Genomic DNA, 21,920 nt, shown 5'->3' with positions numbered 1-21,920 from the left:
TCTTGCAGGAAACCCACTTGGAAGAGCAAGATTATGGTAGGATGGCTAAATGGTGGGTTGGTCAAGTAGTTGGTTCTCCCTCGGTAAATAAGAAGGCTGGGGTACTCATTCTTATTAGTAAATCTTTTCAGGGGGAGGTGCTGGCCTCCTCGCATGACTCGAGCGGTCGCATCTGTTCGGTGCATGTGAGAACTGCAGCAGAGGAATTTGAGGTGGTAAATGTTTATGGCCCAAACTTACTAGATGATGTTTTTTTTTATGACTTGACGCACCGGATACTGGGGAGTGGGATTCAGACTAACGTGGTAGCGGGGGACTTTAATTTGGTCATGGACCCGAAGGAAGACAGGAGGAGTGGCAGACTTCTTAACCCTGCGCATAGGCCTTTGGATGATTATCTGGCAGATTGGGCCCTTCGGGTGGGAATGACTGATATTTGGCACACGCTCCACCCAGAAGCTAGGGATTTTAGCCATTACTCTCATGCCCACGAGTCCTGGTCGAGAATAGATTATGTATTCTCGCCCACTTCTCTATTGTCTCGGGTACACCGAGTGTCTATTGAAGACATGGTGATATCGGACCATTCCCCTATTTCTTTACACTTGACCGATTTATTACCAAGGGGTACGGACTACATTTGGAGATTTCCATCGGGGATAGCAAGAGACGACAGTTTTAGATCTATGCTCAAGGGTTGGTGGACTGAATATGTGACAGATAATGAGGCCCACAAATCTAACCCACAACTCTTCTGGGAGGCAGCTAAGGCGGTTTTACGAGGTCGCATACTGGCGTATACTACGTCTTTGAAAAAAAGGTTGCGGCACAACTGCTGCGATTGGGTTCAGCTCTTAAACAGGCGTACACTTCATTTTCAGATTCACCCACATCTCAGAATAGGGAGGCATGGTCCCTGGCCAAGTCGGCATATTCGGTTTGGTTGGAAAAGAAGGAGGCATTCTCACGTACCCAATATGAGGCTCTAGGCTCGTTTTGCCAAGGGTGCTCTCCCTCATTCTCATATATCAATGATGAAGGATGTCCATGGCTGCTGCCACAGGGATCCGAAATGCATTTCTGATATTCATCGCTACTATTTCCAAGACCTTTACTCGCAGACACCTGATAATCAAATTCCCACTTTAGATTGGATTGGGGCTGCTCATCTTCCGACACTGTCTGATGATGAGCTTGCGCTTTTAAACGCTCCGCTCACAGATAGTGACTGGAAGGAGGGGATTAAAAAACTAGTGGGGAGTAAAGCCCCCGGACCGGATGGTTTTACCGGGGACTTTTACTAAATCCTTTGTGACAAGTTGTCCTCTGCATTGCTTCCGTTGTATAATGCCTACCTGCAGGGGACCCCAATTCCTGAATCCATGAATACGGCTCACATTAGGGTGCTTCCCAAACCTGGGAAAGATCACTTTACGCCTGATGGATACCGTCCGATCTCGTTGATAAATATCGACATTAAGATAATGTCCAAAATTCTTGCCGACCGATTGGCTTCTGTACTGCCCCGTTTAATTTCTCCCAGGCAGGTGGGTTTTGTCAAAGGACGCTCTACGGTCACTAATCTACGAAAAGTTATTACTATCTTAAATGAAATCCATATGCGTCCGTCCCTCCACACTTCAACGGCCTTAATATCAATAGATGCTGAAAAGGCCTTTGACTATGTCAAGTGGGATTGGCTGTGGCGGGTATTGAGGCATATGGGTTTTCAGGGCCCCTTTTTTACTTACCTGAATGCTCTGTACTCCACACCCCTAGTTAGAATAGCTACGACAGGGTTTTTGTCGTCCCCGTTCGTCCCGCAAAAAGGTACGAGACCGGGGTGTCCTCTCTCCCCGTTGCTTTTTAATCTGGCAATTGAACCTCTCTCTATAGTTTTGGCAACTGATATGGACATTCAGGGGATAAGGGTGGGTGATATCCAGGTGGGGCATGCTCTCTTTGCCGATGACGTATTGTTATTTTTAGAGCACCCTGTTAGAGATGTCCCTTTGGTATTTCAGCGACTCGCTGATTTTGGACTCGCCTCAGGCTATAGAATGAATGTTAGTAAGAGTGCGTTGCTGGACCTATCCCCTGGCGCCCCACGTCTTGCTGCATCTGACTTCCCACTCGAGCTTTAGGTGACCTCCTCAATGGTGAAATACTTAGGGATTTGGGTTGGCAGGACTCCCGCTTCCCTATACAGTCTCAATTTTACCCCCCTTATTACGAAGGTAGTGAACGAATTGCGCAGATGGGTGTCTCTCCCGCTTCCTCTGTTAGCCCGCTGCCATCTGGTTAAGATGCTTAGTTTTTCCAAATTATTGTATCCTCTTCAAACGATCCCAGTACTACTACGACATCAGGATGTTAACCTTCTCAATTCTTCATTCACCAAATTAATTTGGGCCAATAAACGGCCCAGGATAGCGCTGAGAAAGCTGATATTGCCTAAAGATAAGGGGGGAGTTAACTTCCCTGATGTCCGACACTATAATTTTGTTTGTCTCTATCGTCATGGTATTGATTGGCTGAGAGGTAGTGACTCCTTTTCTAATAACGCTCTGGAGAGGGCTTTGTTAGAACCTTGGGATTTGTCGGCTTTGCTACATACCATGTTCAGAGCCTTCCCCAGAAAGATTCGTTCCAGCTTAATTCTGAGAGACACTATTGCAGCTTGGAAAGCCTGTAGAGCAGCTATGTCTCTGCCATTCACTATTAGCAAACATATGTCGCTGTGGGGACAACCGGAATTCCCTCAGGGTCGGGATAATAAGATGTACCGTGTGTGGCGAGAGAGGGGAATATCAATAGCTGGTCAGTTGTTCCATAGTGCGGAAGCTCGTTACCTCACATTTTCCAAACTCCGAAGTGAGTTTGGCATATCGAACGGTCACTACCTCCTATACTGTCAAGTAATTAACTTCCTTAAATCTAGGCTCACGGACTTGACCAGGGAACATGCCTCAACATCCTTTGACCCTTTCATCTCGTCAAGTTCCGCTTATCATTCCTTGTCATTATTATATAAGCATGTGAAGAGAAAGGGTAGTGATACCTTGCATGTCCGTTTGTTCAGATACTGCGAGGACAAGTTGAATATATCCGAGTTGACTCTACCCATATTGGAAGGGTGGCGAAAAGGCAGCGATAAGCGAAACTTGGAGAGAAACCCAATTCCGTATCATACATCACGCCACATATGGCTTCTCGTTCCCCCACACTTCCCAACACCCTGATAGAATAGAACATTGCCCGCAGTGTGAGGCCTTCCGGACTGACCTCCTGCATGGGTTACTTACCTGTCCTAAGAGCGAGGAATTCTGGATGGCTTTACTTTCCTACATTAACCGTCATTTGCAAATTCACTTACCCTTTGATGTACCTATGCTCTTATTACACATTCCACCGGAGAATACGAATATGACTCTGCTGATACACACATTCGTCTTGGTAGCTAAGAGGTGTATTCTGGCGCATTGGTTGGAAGTTTCGGTTCCATCCATACCGGAGGTCTTGATGCAGATGAAACGTTATCTGTTCATGGACATGACTGAGTTGGGTAGGTCAAGAGAGAAATCTGCCAAGGGTTTTTTTCAGAAGTGGAGAAATTTTATTGAGTCTTTCCTCTCTAGAGATGACATTATACGGGTTATGACGATATTTAAAGACGCAACGTGGTATCTGACTAGAGATGTCTCAGGAGAATTAGGTAGGTTACGATTAGATGATGGTGGAAATTAGCCACACCTATCCCTTGGTTTCTTGGGGGTCGAATAGGCATGCTGCGCTTCTTCATAACTGTGAGTATATTCTTTTTGTCTTCTTCGCCTCATGTGTTTTGTTGCCACGTATGTTCAAGGGTGGGGAGTTGGGGAGGGTGGGGGGGGGTAGATTTGATACTTTGCGAGGTTTATTGGATGTCTACGCCATTGTGCCATACTGTTACGTCCATTTGTGGACTTTGGCTTGTATTATTTTGAAAAAGTTAATAAAAAAATATATATATATAAAAAAAAAAGGATTTGTGGCTTGCTAACCCTGTAGATCAGAGCCAGCCCTACCATGGGACCTGGTAGGACCATTGGTCCCAGGTGGCACTTTTCAGGGTTGGCACTTTGCTGCCCCCTTTTTTTTGTGCCACCTAGGTCCATGGTTGGGACAGACCAGCAGCTGCTCACTGTTCTAAAGCAGCCACTTTACCACAGTGAGCCTGCGGTCAGCCGGCCCAGGTCTGACGAGGGACGTTGCGCAAGTGAAGTTCTTCTGCAGACCCGCGCAGGAGGAAGTCACTGGAGAGGAGAAGCGCTGCGCAGGCAAGGTGAGTGTGTCTGTGTGTGTGACTGTCTGTCTTTGTGTGTCTGTCTGTGTGTGTCTGTGTGTCGCGGGGGGGGGGGGGGGGGGACTTTGCTACCTAATGTGGGGAAACTGCTACCTAATGTGGGGAAACTGCTGCCTAATGTAGGGAAACTGCTACCGAATGTGGGGAAACTGCTGCCTAATGTGGGGAATCTATGCTACCTATCTAATGTGGGGGAACTGCTGCCTACCTAATGCTTTTTTCTTCTTTTTTTTTTTTTGGGGGGGGGGGGGCGCAGCATTTTACTCATGGACCCGGGCAGCACAATGTCTTGGGCCGGCCCTGCTGTAGATCCCTTGGTAGAAGTTTTTGTCAATAGGGGTATGCACACCATAAGAAGCCCTTGACCCTGGGGTACACGTGGTGAGGTGTCTGGGGGATAAACCTATGATAGTGTTTGTGTAATTGAGACACTCCAACACACAGACACACGTGTAACTTACAAACAGGAATAAACTTTACTGAAATTTACTGTGCAGAATTTAGACAAATTGCAAATTTAGGCTATGTTCACACGGTGGAAAGTCCAACCGGAAAATTTCTGGACGCATTCTGCAGACATGTCAATTCTTTCTGTGGAGGCTAGAATTGGAATTTCAACAACAGATGTTTCTGTTGCAGAAATTCTGCCATGTGCCCGATCCAGCAGAATCAAATTGAAAACAATGCAAATCTGTTGCAATGGAATTTCCGAGTGGAATCTGATTCCACCCAATATTTCTACCATGTGAAAAAGGCCTTGCAGTTATTTAGGATGAATGTGTGGACATTTAGTAATTTTTTCGCTCAACTCTCCTAAAATAATGGACATCCGACGCACCCCATTCAAGTCAATAGGATTCATCAGGACCTGGCGGTGATTGATTTGCAAAGGGTCCGTTCGGCTCTATTGTTGGTGTGAACATAGCCTTACCTGGACTTAAAGGGGTACTTCGCTGCCCAGCATTGGGAACATTTTGTTCCGAACATACGGTGTTCATTTTAGGACATTGTCAGTCCTCAGCCATACCTCCGTCCTCCGTCAGGCAAAACAGCGTCCTACCTCCTCCCTCGGACCAATCGCTGTCAGTCGTCAGCCGCAACTCCATCCTCCGTCATGCAAAACAGCGTCCCGCCTCTTCCTCGGACCAATCGTTGTCAGTTGTCAGCCGCAACTCCGTCCTCCATCAGGTAAAACTGCATCCCGCCTCCTCCCTCACACCACTCGCTGTCATCGTTCAGCCCCAACTCCCTCATCCAAAACGCCGTCATGCCTCAGACGATTCTCCCTCAGACGCAACTGCCTGCCGCATAGCGGAGCCGACACTGCACAGCACTGTATAGCAGAGTCGACATTTAATAGCATGTACAGCAGAACCCGTATAGCAGAGAGCCGACACTGACTTGGCTCTGCTACATGGCAGGATGGTTTTTCGTCTGAAGGATGACGGAGTTTTGGATGAGAGACTTTAGGATGACAAAGGAGGGAGTTGCAGCTGATGCCTGATGGCGATTGGTCCGAGGGATGAGGCGGGATGCTGACTGACGATGTCCTAAAATGGACACTGTACCAACGCTTGGAGCAGGTGGCAGGGGTCATGACGTCACGGCCATGACCCATGTGATGCCATGCCCCTTGTGACACCACCCCCTTGTGATGCCCCTTGGACCCCCGCGATCAGACATCTTATCCCCTATCCTTTGGAAAGGGATACGATGTCTAGAGGTGGAGTACCCCTTTAAGGGGAAGAATTTACCTTAGCTGTCCAGTTCAGCTGTGTCATTTTCCCGGCCTGTGACACAGTATGTGTGACTATTTTACCATCGTCCGGGATCCACGGCCCACAGATCCCACGCTGCTTCTGTATTGGAAAAACAAGAGGTAAAACAACATAGTAAGAGTCTATAGCAGCTGATCAGATCAAAGATTGTTTATTCCCAGACCCCTAGGAATGTATACTACAGCTCCGGTGACATCAGGAGATCTCCTCGAAACTCAGGAAAACCGGACCCAAAAAGACACCATCACCAGTCACAACAAAGAGAGGAACTGGTGGAATCCCCGGCGGTGGGTGACTAGTAGCGTTCCCTGTCATTAGTCTCTCATATGTATACATGTCCGTACTAATCTTCTCTACATCCTGGGATTGCATAGTAACCCCCCCTCCCCCCTCCTCCCCTCCTCAACCTAAACAAATGAGTCAGTCACTGTGTGAACACTTACTTTTAAAGGGATTTTCCAACTATATACAGTGGTCCCTCAAGTTACAATATTACTTGGTTCCAGGACGACCATTGTATGTTGAGACCATAACTCAATGGAAACCAGGTTATTGGTTCTGAAGCCCCCAAAAATGTCATCCAAAAATAGGAAAAAAGTGAGGATTAAATAGAAATAAGTAAATAACTAATACAGATAAAGCCAGTCCTTACATATAAAAGTAATAAAGATCTGCTGGGAGCTGTAATCACTTTCTATGTAGAGGACAGGAGCTTCTTCAGGGTCCTGTACAGTACACAGTGTCCTAAAAAAAACTGGTAAATAGTAGTACAGAACATGTAATACGTCCCTGTACTGTAGGGGGCGCTACCAGACAGCCAGTCAGTGCATGCACTTCAGTAATACAGGAGTTTTTACCAGAGAATGTCCATTCTGATTGGTTGGTTCTTCCAGCCATCGACACGTTTCGCAGATCTGAACTGTCTGTACATTGTGTGTTGAGTCTGGTTTCAAGTTACAATGGTCCAGAATAGACCATTGTATGTTGAAACTATTGTATGTTGAGGGATCACTGTATGAGTAGGTTCACACTGCGTTTTTATATCCATACAGTACGTTTAATTTTTCTGTATACAAAAACATAGTCAGCTATGCTATTGTGTACTCCAAAAAAAGTAAACATTGCCATCTGTTTTTTCTTTTTTCTTTTTATAATGTAAGTCAATAAAAAACCCATTCTGCATGGTATACAGCGGCATCTGTTTTTAGCATCCATTAACGTATAGGTTATTTCCTTTTCAAGTGTCTAATAGGTATAAACGTAACCAAGCGCAGAATAAACCCACCCTAAGCTGCGCTTACTAATTCCGGTGCAGCAACTTCCGATTGTTTTTGATGGGATAGATATATATTTCATATAGATAAATAGATAGATATATGAGATAGATATATGAGATAGATAGATTTATGAGATGTACAGAAAGATGGATGAGAGAAAGAGAGATTTGAGATAGAAAGATAGATATATAGATAAAGATATTTTAGATAGAAAAATAGATAGATAGATATATAAGTTAAATAGATAGATAGATTCTTCTCAGTCAGTCTTAGGTTCAGCTATGTCCAGTCAAGTCAAGTGGTCAAAGCTGGATCACCACTACAAGTCCCAGAGAGCCCAGAGATTTAAAGTGGCATCCTATGCAACTTTATCCCAGTTATTGCACTACAAAAGTTTGCTTTTATAATTGCATGGACTGTAACATCTGCCTGCAAGAACGTTCAGTAAAAGTTGTTTCCATAACCCTGCATCTGTAGTCTTTATTTCCCTAGCACTTGGCCCAGGATGCTGTTTATCCTTGGAGTGTGGAGGTTAACACTACCCTGGCTTCACAAACTCTATTCCAGTTATTACACCCTGTCACTACACTACAACACGCCACACTGTTAGCCTCCACAGACAGATATATGAGATAGATAGATAGATATGAGATAGATAGATAGATATGAGATAGATAGATAGATAGGAGATAGATAGAAATGAGATAGATAGATATGAGATAGATAGATATGAGAGATAGATATGAGAGAGATATGAGATAGATATGAGAGATAGATATGAGATAGATAGATAGATATGAGATAGATAGATATGAGATAGATAGATATGAGATAGATAGATAGGAGATAGATAGAAATGAGATAGATAGATATGAGAGATAGATATGAGATCGATAGATATGAGAGATAGATATGAGATCGATAGATATGAGATCGATAGATATGAGATAGATAGATAGATATGAGATAGATAGATATATAGGAGATAGATAGAAATGAGATAGATAGATAGATATGATGTAGATAGATAGATATAAGATAGATAGATATGAGATAGATAGATATATAGGAGATAAATAGAAATGAGATAGATAGATATGAGATAGATATGATGTAGATAGATAGATATAAGATAGATAGATAGATAGATATGAGATAGATAGGAGATAGATATGAGATAGATATGAGATAGATAGATATGAGATAGATAGATAGATAGATATGAGATAGATAGATAGACATGGGATAGATAAATAGATACTAACCATAAAAGCCAGTGGACAGGAGTGGATATTTGCATGGTAGATACAGCAGTTTTCGGCACTAGCATATTTCCAGTCTGCTGGACATTCAACCTCTTCGCAAAATTTTTTAGCTTCACTGGCATTACTAAAAATACATATTTATATACATATAATTTATTTGTCACATACTATAGAATAAAAGAGACTACAGAAATAATCCATTACTGCAATGCTCTCACTCATCCATTACACGCAATGGTAAATTAACTTTTAAGGCCTCGTTCACGCGGCAGAATTTTCGAGCGGAATCCGGCGAAGACACTCTGCTCTGAAATTCTGTTGCGGAGTCCTAATGTTTTCACTGGGATTCTGCTGCACCGCGCACATGGCAGAATTTCTGCGGCAGAAACATCTGCCGTGGAAATTCCGATTCCATTTTTCAATGGTAAATCTGTTTTTATTAAAGTTTTCAGAAGAAACAGAACAACAAAACAATGATAAATAACAGACTCATGGTCATGTATAAGAATCTCACACAGGAATAATATCTCCCAGGGAGAAGAAACATCAGGGGTTAACCCATCAAGAAATATTTACACATATCCCAGGAGGAAAGGGGTGATACCCCTAGTACTCCAAACCTCTGGGATTATATGAGACAATAAGTCTTGGATAAATAACCCTTAAGGACAGAGGAGTACAAACTAAGAAACAAAAATTAAGAAAGAAAGAGGGGAAAAGAGACAAGAGAGGGGCAGTGGTTAGAAAGAAAGGAGGAAAGAGGGTAAGAGGGAAAGGGAAAAGTAGAGGGGAGGGAAGGGAAGGGAGGGTAGGTCTCATATGGAAAACACATGAGAAAGAGATCCTATGGAAACAGACGACTTACTGCAGCCATCCTAGGAAGCCAGGTGACTCCCGAAAACGGTCCCAAGGTGCCCATAAAAGGTGCCCATAAAGCTGAGAGGCTGTTGTTTTCCAGTGCCGGGGGATAACAGCCCTGGCGGCACCCAGAAAATGTCTCAGGAGGCCTTTCTGTGCCAAGGAAAGAGATCCAGGCAGGAGGGGAAGAAGAGCTACATCGGGGCTAAAAAGAATGGCGCACGAGGAGACCATGTTATAAAGCAAGAAGACTAGTGTTGCTCGCGAATATTTGCAATTCGAATATTATTCGCGAATATCGCATATTCGCGATTTCGCGAATTTCGCGAATTTCGCGCTATACATTCGTAATTACGAATATTGTTTTTTTTTTTTTTTTTTTCCCAGTACACATCACAGTGATCATCCCTCTCTGCTTCCAGCTTGTGTGGTGTAAAGAAGGCTGTAATACTACTGTGTGAGACTGGCGTGCAAATTTTCGCATATACGAACATTTGTGTATGATAATTTCCGCAAATGCGAATTTTCGTTTATGCTAATTTTTGGCTATGCAAATTTTCCGCATATGTAAATTTTCGCATACGCGAATTTACGCATTTGCGAAAATAAAGCACGAATATTACGAATATGCGAATATTCGCGAATATATGAGGAATATTCGTCCATATATTCGCGAATATTCGCGAATTCGAATATGGCCTGTGCCGCTCAACACTAAAGAAGACAGCTTCCTAAAAAGGTAGGAGAAGCGGACAGGACCACCAGGTGTTCAGGTAGGTACCTATCTCCCGACCACAACGCCAGCAGGTCGCCGGAGCAGATGGAAAGATAGCATGTATGCGGTCAGGACAACTATACCACCTAGAAAGAATTTTTAAATGTTGTTCTTGTATCCTGGACAAAAGAGACTAAGCAACAATTGTGCCCATAAGGCTCTAAATTCCTCCTAATCCCTACTCTTATAAAACATAACTTTTGCTTAATTTAAATTAAATTAAACCAGGAGAATTATTAAAATCACAACTAGTTCCATTGTATTTAATCCACTATCCTTCCCAGTGTATGTATCACTGTTCCTGTTCAGAACTAGTTTGGGAAGGATATTCAGCACCAACTAGTGCTGACTAATATAGCGAGATTCCAATGCCAGATCGGGCACCTGCAGTGTGCAATGCCTCTCACTTATCCTAATGTGCCAGTGGATACTAGTGCAATTAAAATCGTATCTCTGCTACCATCCTACATGTTTCGCCACTATATGTGGCTTTATCAAGGATGGCAGGTAGCAGGATGAATGTTCCGTGTGTCAGCTCGGGCTTTTATGCCCTCCGAGTCTGACGTCATGGCCAATTAGTCCTCACTTGTTGCACAATAGAACTGTCACACCAATCACTATGTTCTTTACCTATAAACAAACACACCTTCATAGAAGTCGTGTCAGTCCCGATCCAATCATTTATCTAAGATACATACCTCCGGACGTACCGGACTCCACCCCCTGATCGCGTCTGTGATCGTGCGCCCGTCGAGACTTCCCTGGCAAGACATGTTTGGACCAAACATAAAGGGAATCCGAAAGATCTACAGTTTTTCGGTATACAGTAAATTAAAATGGGTCCAAGAGGAGGAAACCTGGATAAGATCTTATTGAAGGAAGAGGCAAAGTGGATCTTCACCTAAAGAGTTTGAACCCCTTGGGATTAAATGAGGGGTTCACCTTTACACCATTCATCTGAATAACAGTTGTGATATGGGATTTATAGAATAAAGAAATAAGAAAAAGGAAACAAAACAGAGAGGATATAAGTGAATGCTCCATTTACATATGAAATCGCACATGACCAATTGATTAGAATTGATCCAAAATTATTATACACCAGTTCCACATGAGCCGCCATTTTTATGACCCTTGGCCATATATTAACATATATGTCATATGTATAATTAAATATAATTGGTGTATCTGGTAAGTCTAGGAACACCATATTTATTGTAGTAACAACAAGGACGGAAATGAATGAAATGACTACATAGTAAACATATAATTGATATTATAAGAGCATCAAGGATGTGAGGAGATAAATAAAATAAAAGGCCAAAACAAAGAAAATGAAATCAATCTAGATTAAAATAAATTTAGAATAAATAAAATCTAAATAGAATCAAAATAAAATGAAATAATGGATCAATATTCTCTATAACTTTGGTATGGGTTATAAATAAAATGGTTTATGGGTAGTGTTGAGTAGTGTTGAGCGGCATAGGCCATATTCGAATTCGCGAATATTCGCGAATATATGGACGAATATTCGTCATATATCCGCGAATATTCGCATATTCGTTATATTCTCGTTTAATTTTCGCATATGCGCAAATTCGCGTATGCGAAAATTATCATGTGAATATTAGCATATACAAAATTAGCATACGCGAAAATTGGCATATGATAATTTTCGCATATGTGAATTTCCGCACGCCAGTCTTACACAGTAGTATTACAGCCTTCTTTACACCACACAAGCTGGAAGCAGAAAGGGATGATCACTGTGATGTGTACTGTGAAGAAAAAAAAAACAAACAAAAAAAAAACGAATATTCGTAATTACGAATATATAGCGCTATATTCGCGAAATTCGCAAATTCGCGAATATGCGATATGCGCGAATAATATTCGAATTGCGAATATTCGAGAGCAACACTAGTGTTGAGCGGCATAGGCCATATTCGAATTTGCGATCATTCGCGAATATATGGTCGAATATTCGTCATATTTTGGCGAATATTCGCATATTCGTAATATTCCCGATTTAATTTCGCCTATGCGTAAATTAACACATGCGAAAATTAACACATGCGAAAATTAGCATAAACCTTAATTAACATAAACGAAAATTCGCGTATGCGAAAATACGTGCGCCGGTCTCACACAGCCTTCTTTACACCACACAAGCTGGAAGCAGAAAGGGATGATAAAAAAAAAAAAATAAAACGAATATTCGTAATTACGAATATATAGTGCTATATTCGCGAACATTCGCGAATATTCGCGAATTCGCGAATATGCGATATTCGCGAATATTCGCGAGCAACACTATTTATGGGTTATAAATAAAATAGAATAATAATAATTTTAATGATTTTTGTTACTCTGGTAATAATTTTTGTAATCCTTGTAATTAAGTATTGATACCATATCTGAAATGGAATAGTCTGATTTTGATTCCAGAAATTTATATGGCTGAGACATATCATGATTCTGTGGCTAGAACTGACATATGACAGATCGCATATAGGACAGACACTCCGTGGAATAAACAAGATGAGAAACAATGAACAGTCACGTCATGCGCCATAGAAACCTTAGTGTGAAGAACAGTTTAAGTTCGATGCCATGCGCACTTCACCCGGGACGGCAAGGATGAGATGAGATGGATTGGCTGTTGACGCGCATGCGCGGCGCAAACCTAGGCGCCACGGGTGCACGATCACAGATGCAATCCAGGGGTGGAGCCCGGTACGTCCAGAGGTATGTATTTTAGACAAATGATTGGATCGGGACTGACACAGCGTCTATGAAGGTGTGTATGTTTACAGGTAAAGAACATAGTGATTGGTGTTGCAGTTCTATTGTGCAACAAGTGCGGACTAATTGGCCATGACGTCAGACTCGGAGGGCATAAAAGCCCGAGCTGACACACGGAGCATTCATCCTGCTACCTGCCATCCTTGATAAAGCCACATATAGTGGTGAAACATGTAGGATGGTAGCAGAGATACGATTTTAATTGCACTAGTATCCACTGGCACATTAGGATAAGTGAGAGGCATTGCACACTGCAGGTGCCCGATCTGGCATTGGAATCTCGCTATATTAGTCAGCACTAGTTGGTGCTGAATATCCTTCCCAAACTAGTTCTGAACAGGAACAGTGATACATACACTGGGAAGGATAGTGGATTAAATACAATGGAACTAGTTGTGATTTTAATAATTCTCCCGGTTTAATTTAAATAAAAGTTATGTTTTATAAGAGTAGGGATTAGGAGGAATTTAGTGGGTTATGGGCACAATTGTTGCTTAGTGTCAGATATACCCTCCCCTCCTCTTGGGGCACTTTTTTGGTTGCTGGACAAAAGAGAGGCTCTATGAGTCAAGGTAAACATTCGAGTTACCTCCACCTCAGAAAACTCCCTTCCCAAATCAGATTCCCATTTAAGCAAGTAAGCCGGTTTCAAAGGCATCTCCACCAATCCCCGCAGCACTCCATAGACCAAGGATACAGTATGTAAGGGGGGGGGGGGAATCTAAAACACAGAGCCGTTCAAACACCGTTAACAGGCGATGCAGTTGCGTCTTGGGATGAAGGGATAAATAGTAGGAACGAAGCCGTTCATATGTGAACCAGCTTCCCGGGGAGGTCGAAGGGTGAGACTCCAAGGGAATCAAGGACCTGTTCTGGAGGACAGCCCGAAGGCAAGGACAAGGGGCATCAGGACTACCTAAAATAGACAGAACCTCAAGGTCAGAGGGAAGGCCAGGGTTACTGAACAAAGGGGTAAGAGGGCCTGGTCTAGAGGTAAGGGCAGGGGTGAGTAGAAGAGAATCCCAGACAGGAAGAAGTAGGCGAGAGAAGTAGGGAAATTCTAAGCAAGATGGGCGAGAACCCGGGGGGGGGGGGGGGGGGGAGGTCAGGTGGCAAGGGAGGGCCGCCAGGTGAACTACGGAAAGGTCAATCTTCAGAGACACCCACTGCTTCGAGGCGGCATTGTGGCAGAAGTCAAGAACTCTGGAGCAGATTACCGCTATATAATAAAGATGAAAATCTGGGAGACTGACCACCCCCCCTCTCTCCCATCCCCGGACAAGCAGCGCGTGACGGAGGCAAGGTCCTCCCGGAGACCAGATAAAGCATGTCACTAGAGTCCAAAGACGGGAGAAGAAGCAGGCCGGGATCCGCATGGGGAGCGTCTGCATATAATAAAGAAGTCGCGGAAGGATGTCCATTTTAATCACAGTCATTTTACCAAACCATGAAAGAGTGAGGGTGCTCCAGGAGCTAAGGTCCCATTCAAGGACCCGTAATAACGGGAGGTAGTTGACCTCAAAAAGAGTATTGAGATAAGCAGTAAATACCAATGAGGTGGCCCAGTACAGGTGGTGTTACCCCGTACCCTTGCTGCCCTGTCAGGCAGCCTCCCTACAGTGTCCCCTGGCCCCCCTGCATCTGTCACCCTATGTAAATATGTTTCTAATGTATTATACCATGGAATGTGTTCAGAAAGTGCTGTCTCTTTAAGACTGTTTACCATGTGACTTGTCATGTGATTGTTACCCAGGAGGTTCCAGTGACCAGGTGATTCCAGGGGTGACCTATGGGCTCCCTGCTTGTCTCCCCCATATAAGCCCTGGGTGGAGCTTCTCTCTCTTTCCTTACAAGTCTTTGCTGAGGTCAAGTCAAGTCCTAGAGAGAGTCCAGAGTCATAGGAGGCCTCAAGTCCAGTCTGCAGCCACAAGCAGCTACAAGTAACCACAGTCTCAGTATTGTCAGTCATCAGTCAAGTCAGTCACAGTCATCATTTGTCAAGTCAACGTGGCCTGCATTAAATTGACCCCATCTACTACAAGTCCCAGCAAGCCCTTAAGGTCTCTGAGTCACTGCTCACCTCCGTAGGCCCTGGCTGAACTGTATAGATTTTACCATCTGTCTACCCTCAGTAAAGCTACCGTTATCAGTAACTTGGCGTTGGAGTAATTATCGCCACCGTGCCTAGCCCAGGAGCTAGCGGTATACCTTCGGGTGGTATTGAGGATAAACCACGCCCTGGCATCACGAATACAAGGGGTTAATGCCATTTGCCCCTAGGGTAATTCCCTCTGCCCTTTGCATCATACCCTCTATCATACCAAGATAACGAAGAAGACTGGGCAAAGTCTTGAAAGGGAAAAGGGAGGAGACCTGTCCAAACAACACTGAGGAGAGAGAGATGTTGAGGAGTTCCGACTTATGGGTGTTATCTTTAAAACTGCTGAGGGCGCCATATTCTTCAAATTCAGCTAAAGTAACAGGAAGGGAAACTAACGGGGAAGTGACATAGAGGAGCAGGTCGTCTGCAAAAAGGGAAAGTTTATAACAGCTAGTATTCAGGGACGGGCCAGTGATAGAATCGTTCTGTCGCAGAGCTACCGCCAGGTATTCCATGGCAATAACATAGAGGTGGTAGAGGGCAGCCTTGTCGTGTCCTATTGTGGATGGTAAAAGGCTCAGAAAGAGTCCCATTAACCTTCACCTGCGCTGTCGCAACTTGATGATGGGCCATGATACGATGATGAAATTGTGGACCCATAGCCTAATGCGACAGGGCAAGATCTAAAAAGTGCTCCTCAAGCTCCAGCGGCAATTCAAGGTGATCCCATGCATCAGAGGATAAAGAGGGAAGTTTATGGAGGGTAAGGTAGTGGGAGATCTTGTCGTGCATTAAGAGAAAAGGCAAGAGAAGAGCAAAACAGGGGGAGACAGACAATAGGAACAGCTAGAAAGGAAGCTGACCAAGAGGAAAGACAAATAGACATGTAAAGATGGCCAGGTACCCAGAGGGCCAAGTCCAAAACAAGTACCAGTGAAGCATTATAAGGCTGCATCCCACCAGCCACCAACCCAAAGTGGGGGCAATACCAGCCCATCTCAGCTAAAGGCAGATGGCCAAAGGGAAGATAGCAATACCACCTATGGAACGGAATAAAACAAACAGAAAAAAAGCCCCTAACAACCCACAACCCCCCACCCGCCATAACCACACCAAAGGGTAGTCAAAGGAGCAAACAAACATGAGCACTTATATACAACACATATGTATATAATTCTAATTCTGCCACTTTGGTTTCGATCAGTATGGTTGATGATGTGGTGTAGTTGAATCCTTTATAAGACTATCTGTGATAAAACTGAAATGGAAAAGAACGTAAAAATATTTGTATAGAACTCAAATGTATAGCACTCACCTGAATTTGAGAATGTTTTGTTCCACGGCCTTCTGGTAAAAACTATCTGGTACCCAAACTGTGTAACTAACATTGAAGTCCTGTCCGGCTATCACCTTGGCAGGAGGCCTGTCAATCCAGTCCATCTCCAACCCTGCAACAGAGGAAGCTGGAATCAATCACCCCCAATGGATGTTAAATTATTGAAAAGGGAACTTTTAGAATTTTAAGTTGCTACAAAACACCATTCCCAATGGGAAACCTGGCAGGGCATGATTGGAGCTGTAGATCTTTATTACCCTCTTATTAGCCAGATGTGCTACAAAAATGGTCTCTCACTCTGAAAGACTGAACACAAACATGTGCTATGTGGTCCTAAATGTTGTTTTAAATGGACACAAGTAGTGGCTCCTCTTAAAAGGGTATGTTTGTTTGAATTTAAAGGAAACATACCATTTTAAGAGGAGCCGCCACTACATGACTCACTTAAAGGGGTACTCTGGCGGAAAACTTTTTTTTTTTTTTAAGAAACTGATGCCAGAAAGTTAAACAGATTTGTAAATTACTTCTATTAAAAAATCTTAATCCTTCCAGTACTTATTAGCGTCTGTATACTACAGAGGAAATTCTTTTCTTTTTGGATTTCTTTTCTGTCCCGACCACAGTGCTCTCTGCTGACAACTCTGTCCATGTCAGACAGAGGTGTCAGCAGAGAGCACTGTGGTTGTGACAGAAAAGATATCCAAAAAGAAAAGAATTTCCTCTGTAGTATAAAGACGCTAATAAGTACTGGAAGGATGAAGAATTTTTTATAGAAGTAATTTACAAATCCATTCAATTTTTTGGCATCAGTTGATAAAAAAAAAAATTATAATAATAATAAATAAATTCCACCGGAGTACCCCTTTAAAGAGGTATTCTGCCCATAGACATCTTATCCCCTATCCAAAGGACGTGACAGCCGTCACGCCCCCTCCCACAGACATGAATGGAGGGGGCGTGGTGTGACGTCATGTCTCCAGTCTAGGAAACTCAGAGGTGTCCGAGACTGGAGTAGCAGCCTCGCACATAATGCCAGGTGCTGCACGGAGATCCCGGGGGGTACCAGCAGCGGGCCCCTAGCGATCAGACATCTTATCCCCTATCCTTTAGATAGGCGATAAGATGTCTATGGGCGGAATACCCCCTTAAGGGGTATTCCAGAGGAACAAAAAAAGGTTGCTATGGGGCTTTGCTCTTGTTCTGGACAGTTCCTAACACGAACAGAGGTGGCAGCAGAGAGTATTGTGGTCAGACTGGAAAAAACTACACAACTTCCTGTGGAGCATACAGCAGCTGATCAGTACTGGAAGAATTAAGATTTTTAAATAGAAACAATTTACAAATCTGTAGAACTTTCTGGCACCAGCTGGTTTGAATTCCCCCCCCCCCCCCCTCCGGAGTACCCCTTTAACTGCTCATCATACATACCCATACAGTCAATCATATTCTGCTCATTGGGCTGATCATTGGGCCAGCAGTCGAATTCCGTATTATCAAGGTCATGCCAGGCAGAAGTGATCTGTAAGTAAAAGAATGACAAATACATTTGATTGTACAAATTTCATCTACATTCTCAGAATTTTGCAGCATTAAAATTGTGTTAAGATTTGTTAGGCGTTCACACTTTGCAGTTGTGCCGCATTTTTTTGCAACCTTTTTCTAGCAATTCTTCTGAAGTTGCAGCAAAAATTGTGCCATTTTCCTTAAGCTGCACAAATCACAATAAAAACAAAAACAAAAAAAAACGACAGTTTTACTGCTATTGGGGGAGATTTATCAAAACCTGTGCAGAGGAAAAGTTGCCCAGTTGCCCATAGCAACCAATCAGCTTGCTGCTTTCATTTTTATGAAGGCCTGTGAAAAATGAAAGAAGCGATCGGATAGGTTGCTATGGGCAACTGAGCAACTTTTCCTCTGCACAGGTTTTGATAAATCTCCCCCATTGTGCTTACCTGGCCCCTCTTAGTGCCTTTTTGCCTAACTTCAGCAATGACATGACATATCAGATAATCGCTGCAGACAATCACAGTGGGGGTCTATTCCCACGGCAGAATTTCCACTTGCGTAATTCCGCCTCAAATTAAAGGCCATAGACGTCTATGGGATTCCGCACTCCCATTCACACTTCTGAATTTCCACAAGTGCGGAAACCCATAGAAGTCCATGGGATTTAATTTGAGGCAGAATTCCACAAGCGGAAATTCTGCCGTGTGAATATACCCTGATATTGACTAGTGTTGAGCGGCATAGGCCATATTCGAATTCGCGAATATTCGCGAATATATGGACGAATATTCGTCATATATTTGCATAACCGCAATATTCCCGTTTTATTTTCGCATATGCGAAACATTCGCATATGCGAAAATTCGCACACCAGTCTCACACAGTAGTATTAGAACCTTCTTTACACCACACAAGCTGGAAACAGAGAGGGATGATCACTGTGATGTGTACTATAAAAAAAAAAAAACGAATATTCGTAATTGCGAATATATAGTGCTATATCCGCGAATTCGCGAATGTGCGATATTAACGAATAAGGCTCTAAATACTACTGTTTGAGACTGACGTGCGAATTTTCGCATATACGAAAATTTGTATTAGCTAATTTTCGTATATTAGAATTTCTGCTTGTGCTAATTTTCTTATACGAGAATATTCGCATATGCGAAAATAAAACGCGAATATTACGAGCATGCGACGCATATGCGAAAAATTCACGTATGCGAAAATTAGTATATACAAAAATTAGCATAAGCATAAAAACGTATCCCCTATCCTAAGGATAGGGGATAAGTTTCAGATCGCGGGGGGTCCGACCGCTGGGGGCCCCCGCGATCTCTCTGTATGGGGCCCCGGCTCGCTGGCCAAATAGCACGTGTTGACCACAGCATGAAGTGGCGGCTGACACGCCCCCTCAATACAACTCTATGGCAGAGCCGAGCCGGAGAGCTGCCTTCGGCAATCTCCGGCTCTGCCATAGCGATGTATTGAGGGGGTGTGTCATCCGCCACTTCGTGCTGTGGTCAACACGTGCTATTTGGCCAGCGAGTCGGGGCCCCAGCAGTCAGACCCCCCGCGATCTGAAACTTATCCCCTATCCTTAGGATAGGGGATACGTTTTTCATCACTGGACTACCCCTTTAATACAATGGTCGCACAGAACCAATGAGCTGCCCTGTGATAACTCCTAAATCTGGCCCGTGTGACATTCTTGCGATCATTCTGCGACATTCCACGTTGCACGTGATAAATCAGTGACCACTGCACAAGGGGCTCTAGATAAGAACACTTCATGGTCGGGAAATATAAACGTTCTAAATGAAATGTCGCTGAAAATGTCGCACGGGGCCAACTTGCAACTTTTCAAGCGACAAATTTTTAGACAGAAATGCAGTTTTAGGCCTCGTTCACATTGACGTCAGACTCCGCGATTCGGAGTTCTGTCGGTAATTTGGCCAGCAGGACGGGAGTTCAGCAGAAAAATAAAATAGTGCAAGCACTATTTTTTTCTCCGCTAAATTCCTGTAAAATTACCGGATCACCGACGGACCCCAATGCAAGTGAATGGGGTCCGTCGGAAACCGGTTGTAGCTGTCTGCATCTGACCCGTTTCAGGCAAAAAAAAAGAAAACAGCTGATCAGACCCTTAACCTCTTTCCGTCCAGGACATATGCATACATCCAAGTTGCTAGCTTTTTAGCGCAACTTGACATATGCATACGTCCTAGTGATCTCCTGCTCTGTGCCGCAGGAGATCGCCTGCGGAACCCGGCTGTCAATCACAGCTGCCGGGGCCGCGATCGCGTTGGTCCCGGCAGCATTGACCCCATAGATGCCGTGATCAACCCTGATCAGATCACGGCATCTATGGTGTTGACAGGAGGCGGGTGCTCCCTCTGTTCACCAACAGCGGCACCGTGATATGATCGCGGGTCGCCGTTGGTTGCTATGGCAGCAGGAGGTCAGATGATGACCTCCTGTATGCCTGTTATGGAAGCCTGTGAGATACAGCCAGAGGCTGTAGTGTGGGCAGCTCCTCAGGTCATACTGTGCTGCAGTACAAATGTATTGCAGCATAGTATAAGCTGTAAAAAGTGGAAAAAAAAAATTATAAAAGGTTCTTCAATGAAAGTATAAAATGTTAAAAAAAATAAAATAAATGCCCCTTTCCCAACAAAAGCCATGTATTATGATAAAAAAAAAAATAAAACACAAATAATATACATACTAGGTATTGCCACCTCTGTAATGACGTGTACTATAAAGCTATAATGTAAATTATCTTGCATGGTGAACGACGTTAAAAAAAATCAACAAAAAAGCGGAGCAAAATTTGCCAATTTTGGTGCAAATAGTGGAATAAAAAAGATCAGAAGGTAGCATGTATCGCAAAAATTATAACAATTAAAAGTACAGCTTGTCCCGCAAAAAATAAGACCTTGTTCAATGGTGTAGGACAAAAAATAAAAAAGTTACGGCTGTCGGAAATGATAACACAAAAAAGGGGAAAAAAAGAATTTTGCTCAGAAAAGGAAAAAAAACATAAAAAGCAATATAAAATGAGTATCGCCACAATCGTACCAACTCACAGAATAAATAGAACATCACTTTTACTGTGCAGTGAACACCATAAAGAAATATAAAAAAAAAAAAACACCAGAAATGTTCCAGTTTTTCACAATATTTTGGAGTTTTTCACAAAAAATGCTGCATGTGTGAACAAAAATGCACCACTTATATAAAGTACAATATGTCACGAAAAACAATCTCAGAATCGCTCCGCTCAGAAAAAGCGTTCTAAAGTTATTAACATTTAAAGAGACACATGTAAAATAAAATAAAAAACAGAGCCTGGTCATTAGGGTAAAAAATGGATCAGTCCTTAAGGGGTTAAAGGGGTATTACACTGGAAAACATGTTGTTTAAATCAACTGGTGCCAGAAAGTAAAACAGATTTGTAAATTACTTCTATTAAAAAAAAAATCTTAACCCTTTCAGTACTTATCAGCTGCTGTATGATCAGCAGGAAGTAATTTTCTTTTTGAATTTCCTTTCTGTCTGACCACAGTGCTGACACCTCTGTCCATATCAGGAACTGTCCAGAGTAGGAGAACATCCCCATGGCAAACCTCTCCTTCTCTGGATAGTTTCTTTACATGGACAGGGGTGTCGGCAGAGAGCACTGTGGTCAGACAGAAAGGAAATTCAAAAAGAAAAGAACTTCCTGTGGAGCATACAGCAGCTGATAAGGACTGGAAGGATTAAGATTTTATTAATAGAAGTAATTTAAAATCTGTTTAACTTTCTGGCACCAGTTGATTTAAAAAAAATGTTTTCCAGTGGAGCACCCCTTTAATGAGATGGATGCGAA

The 21,920-nt window shown here is 43.2% G+C and overlaps 1 protein-coding gene across 5 annotated transcripts in view; it reads right to left on the bottom strand.

The window, feature by feature from the left end:
* The window catches only part of LOC130283282 (atrial natriuretic peptide receptor 1-like), an 84,331-nt gene that overhangs the window by 61,942 nt on the left and 469 nt on the right, over nucleotides 1-21,920 (bottom strand). For 2 of the 5 annotated variants that reach the window (XM_056532524.1, XM_056532523.1), the window contains exons 2-5: nucleotides 17,972-18,062; nucleotides 16,523-16,655; nucleotides 8,666-8,789; nucleotides 6,100-6,204 (exon numbers count right to left, since the gene is read on the bottom strand). In XM_056532524.1, the coding sequence (XP_056388499.1) occupies nucleotides 6,100-6,204; nucleotides 8,666-8,789; nucleotides 16,523-16,655; nucleotides 17,972-18,062 (453 nt within the window). Of the gene's footprint in view, nucleotides 1-6,099; nucleotides 6,205-8,665; nucleotides 8,790-12,882; nucleotides 13,001-16,522; nucleotides 16,656-17,971; nucleotides 18,063-18,196; nucleotides 18,272-21,920 lie in introns of those variants that run through there. The other 3 variants (XM_056532526.1, XM_056532525.1, XM_056532527.1) reach the window with 3 other exon arrangements.

Source organism: Hyla sarda, chromosome 7, assembly GCF_029499605.1.
Source record: "Hyla sarda isolate aHylSar1 chromosome 7, aHylSar1.hap1, whole genome shotgun sequence".
Classification (NCBI taxonomy): domain Eukaryota; kingdom Metazoa; phylum Chordata; class Amphibia; order Anura; family Hylidae; genus Hyla; species Hyla sarda.
Note: the sequence above shows the minus strand (reverse complement) of the source record. Positions and strands in the feature narration are given on the sequence as shown.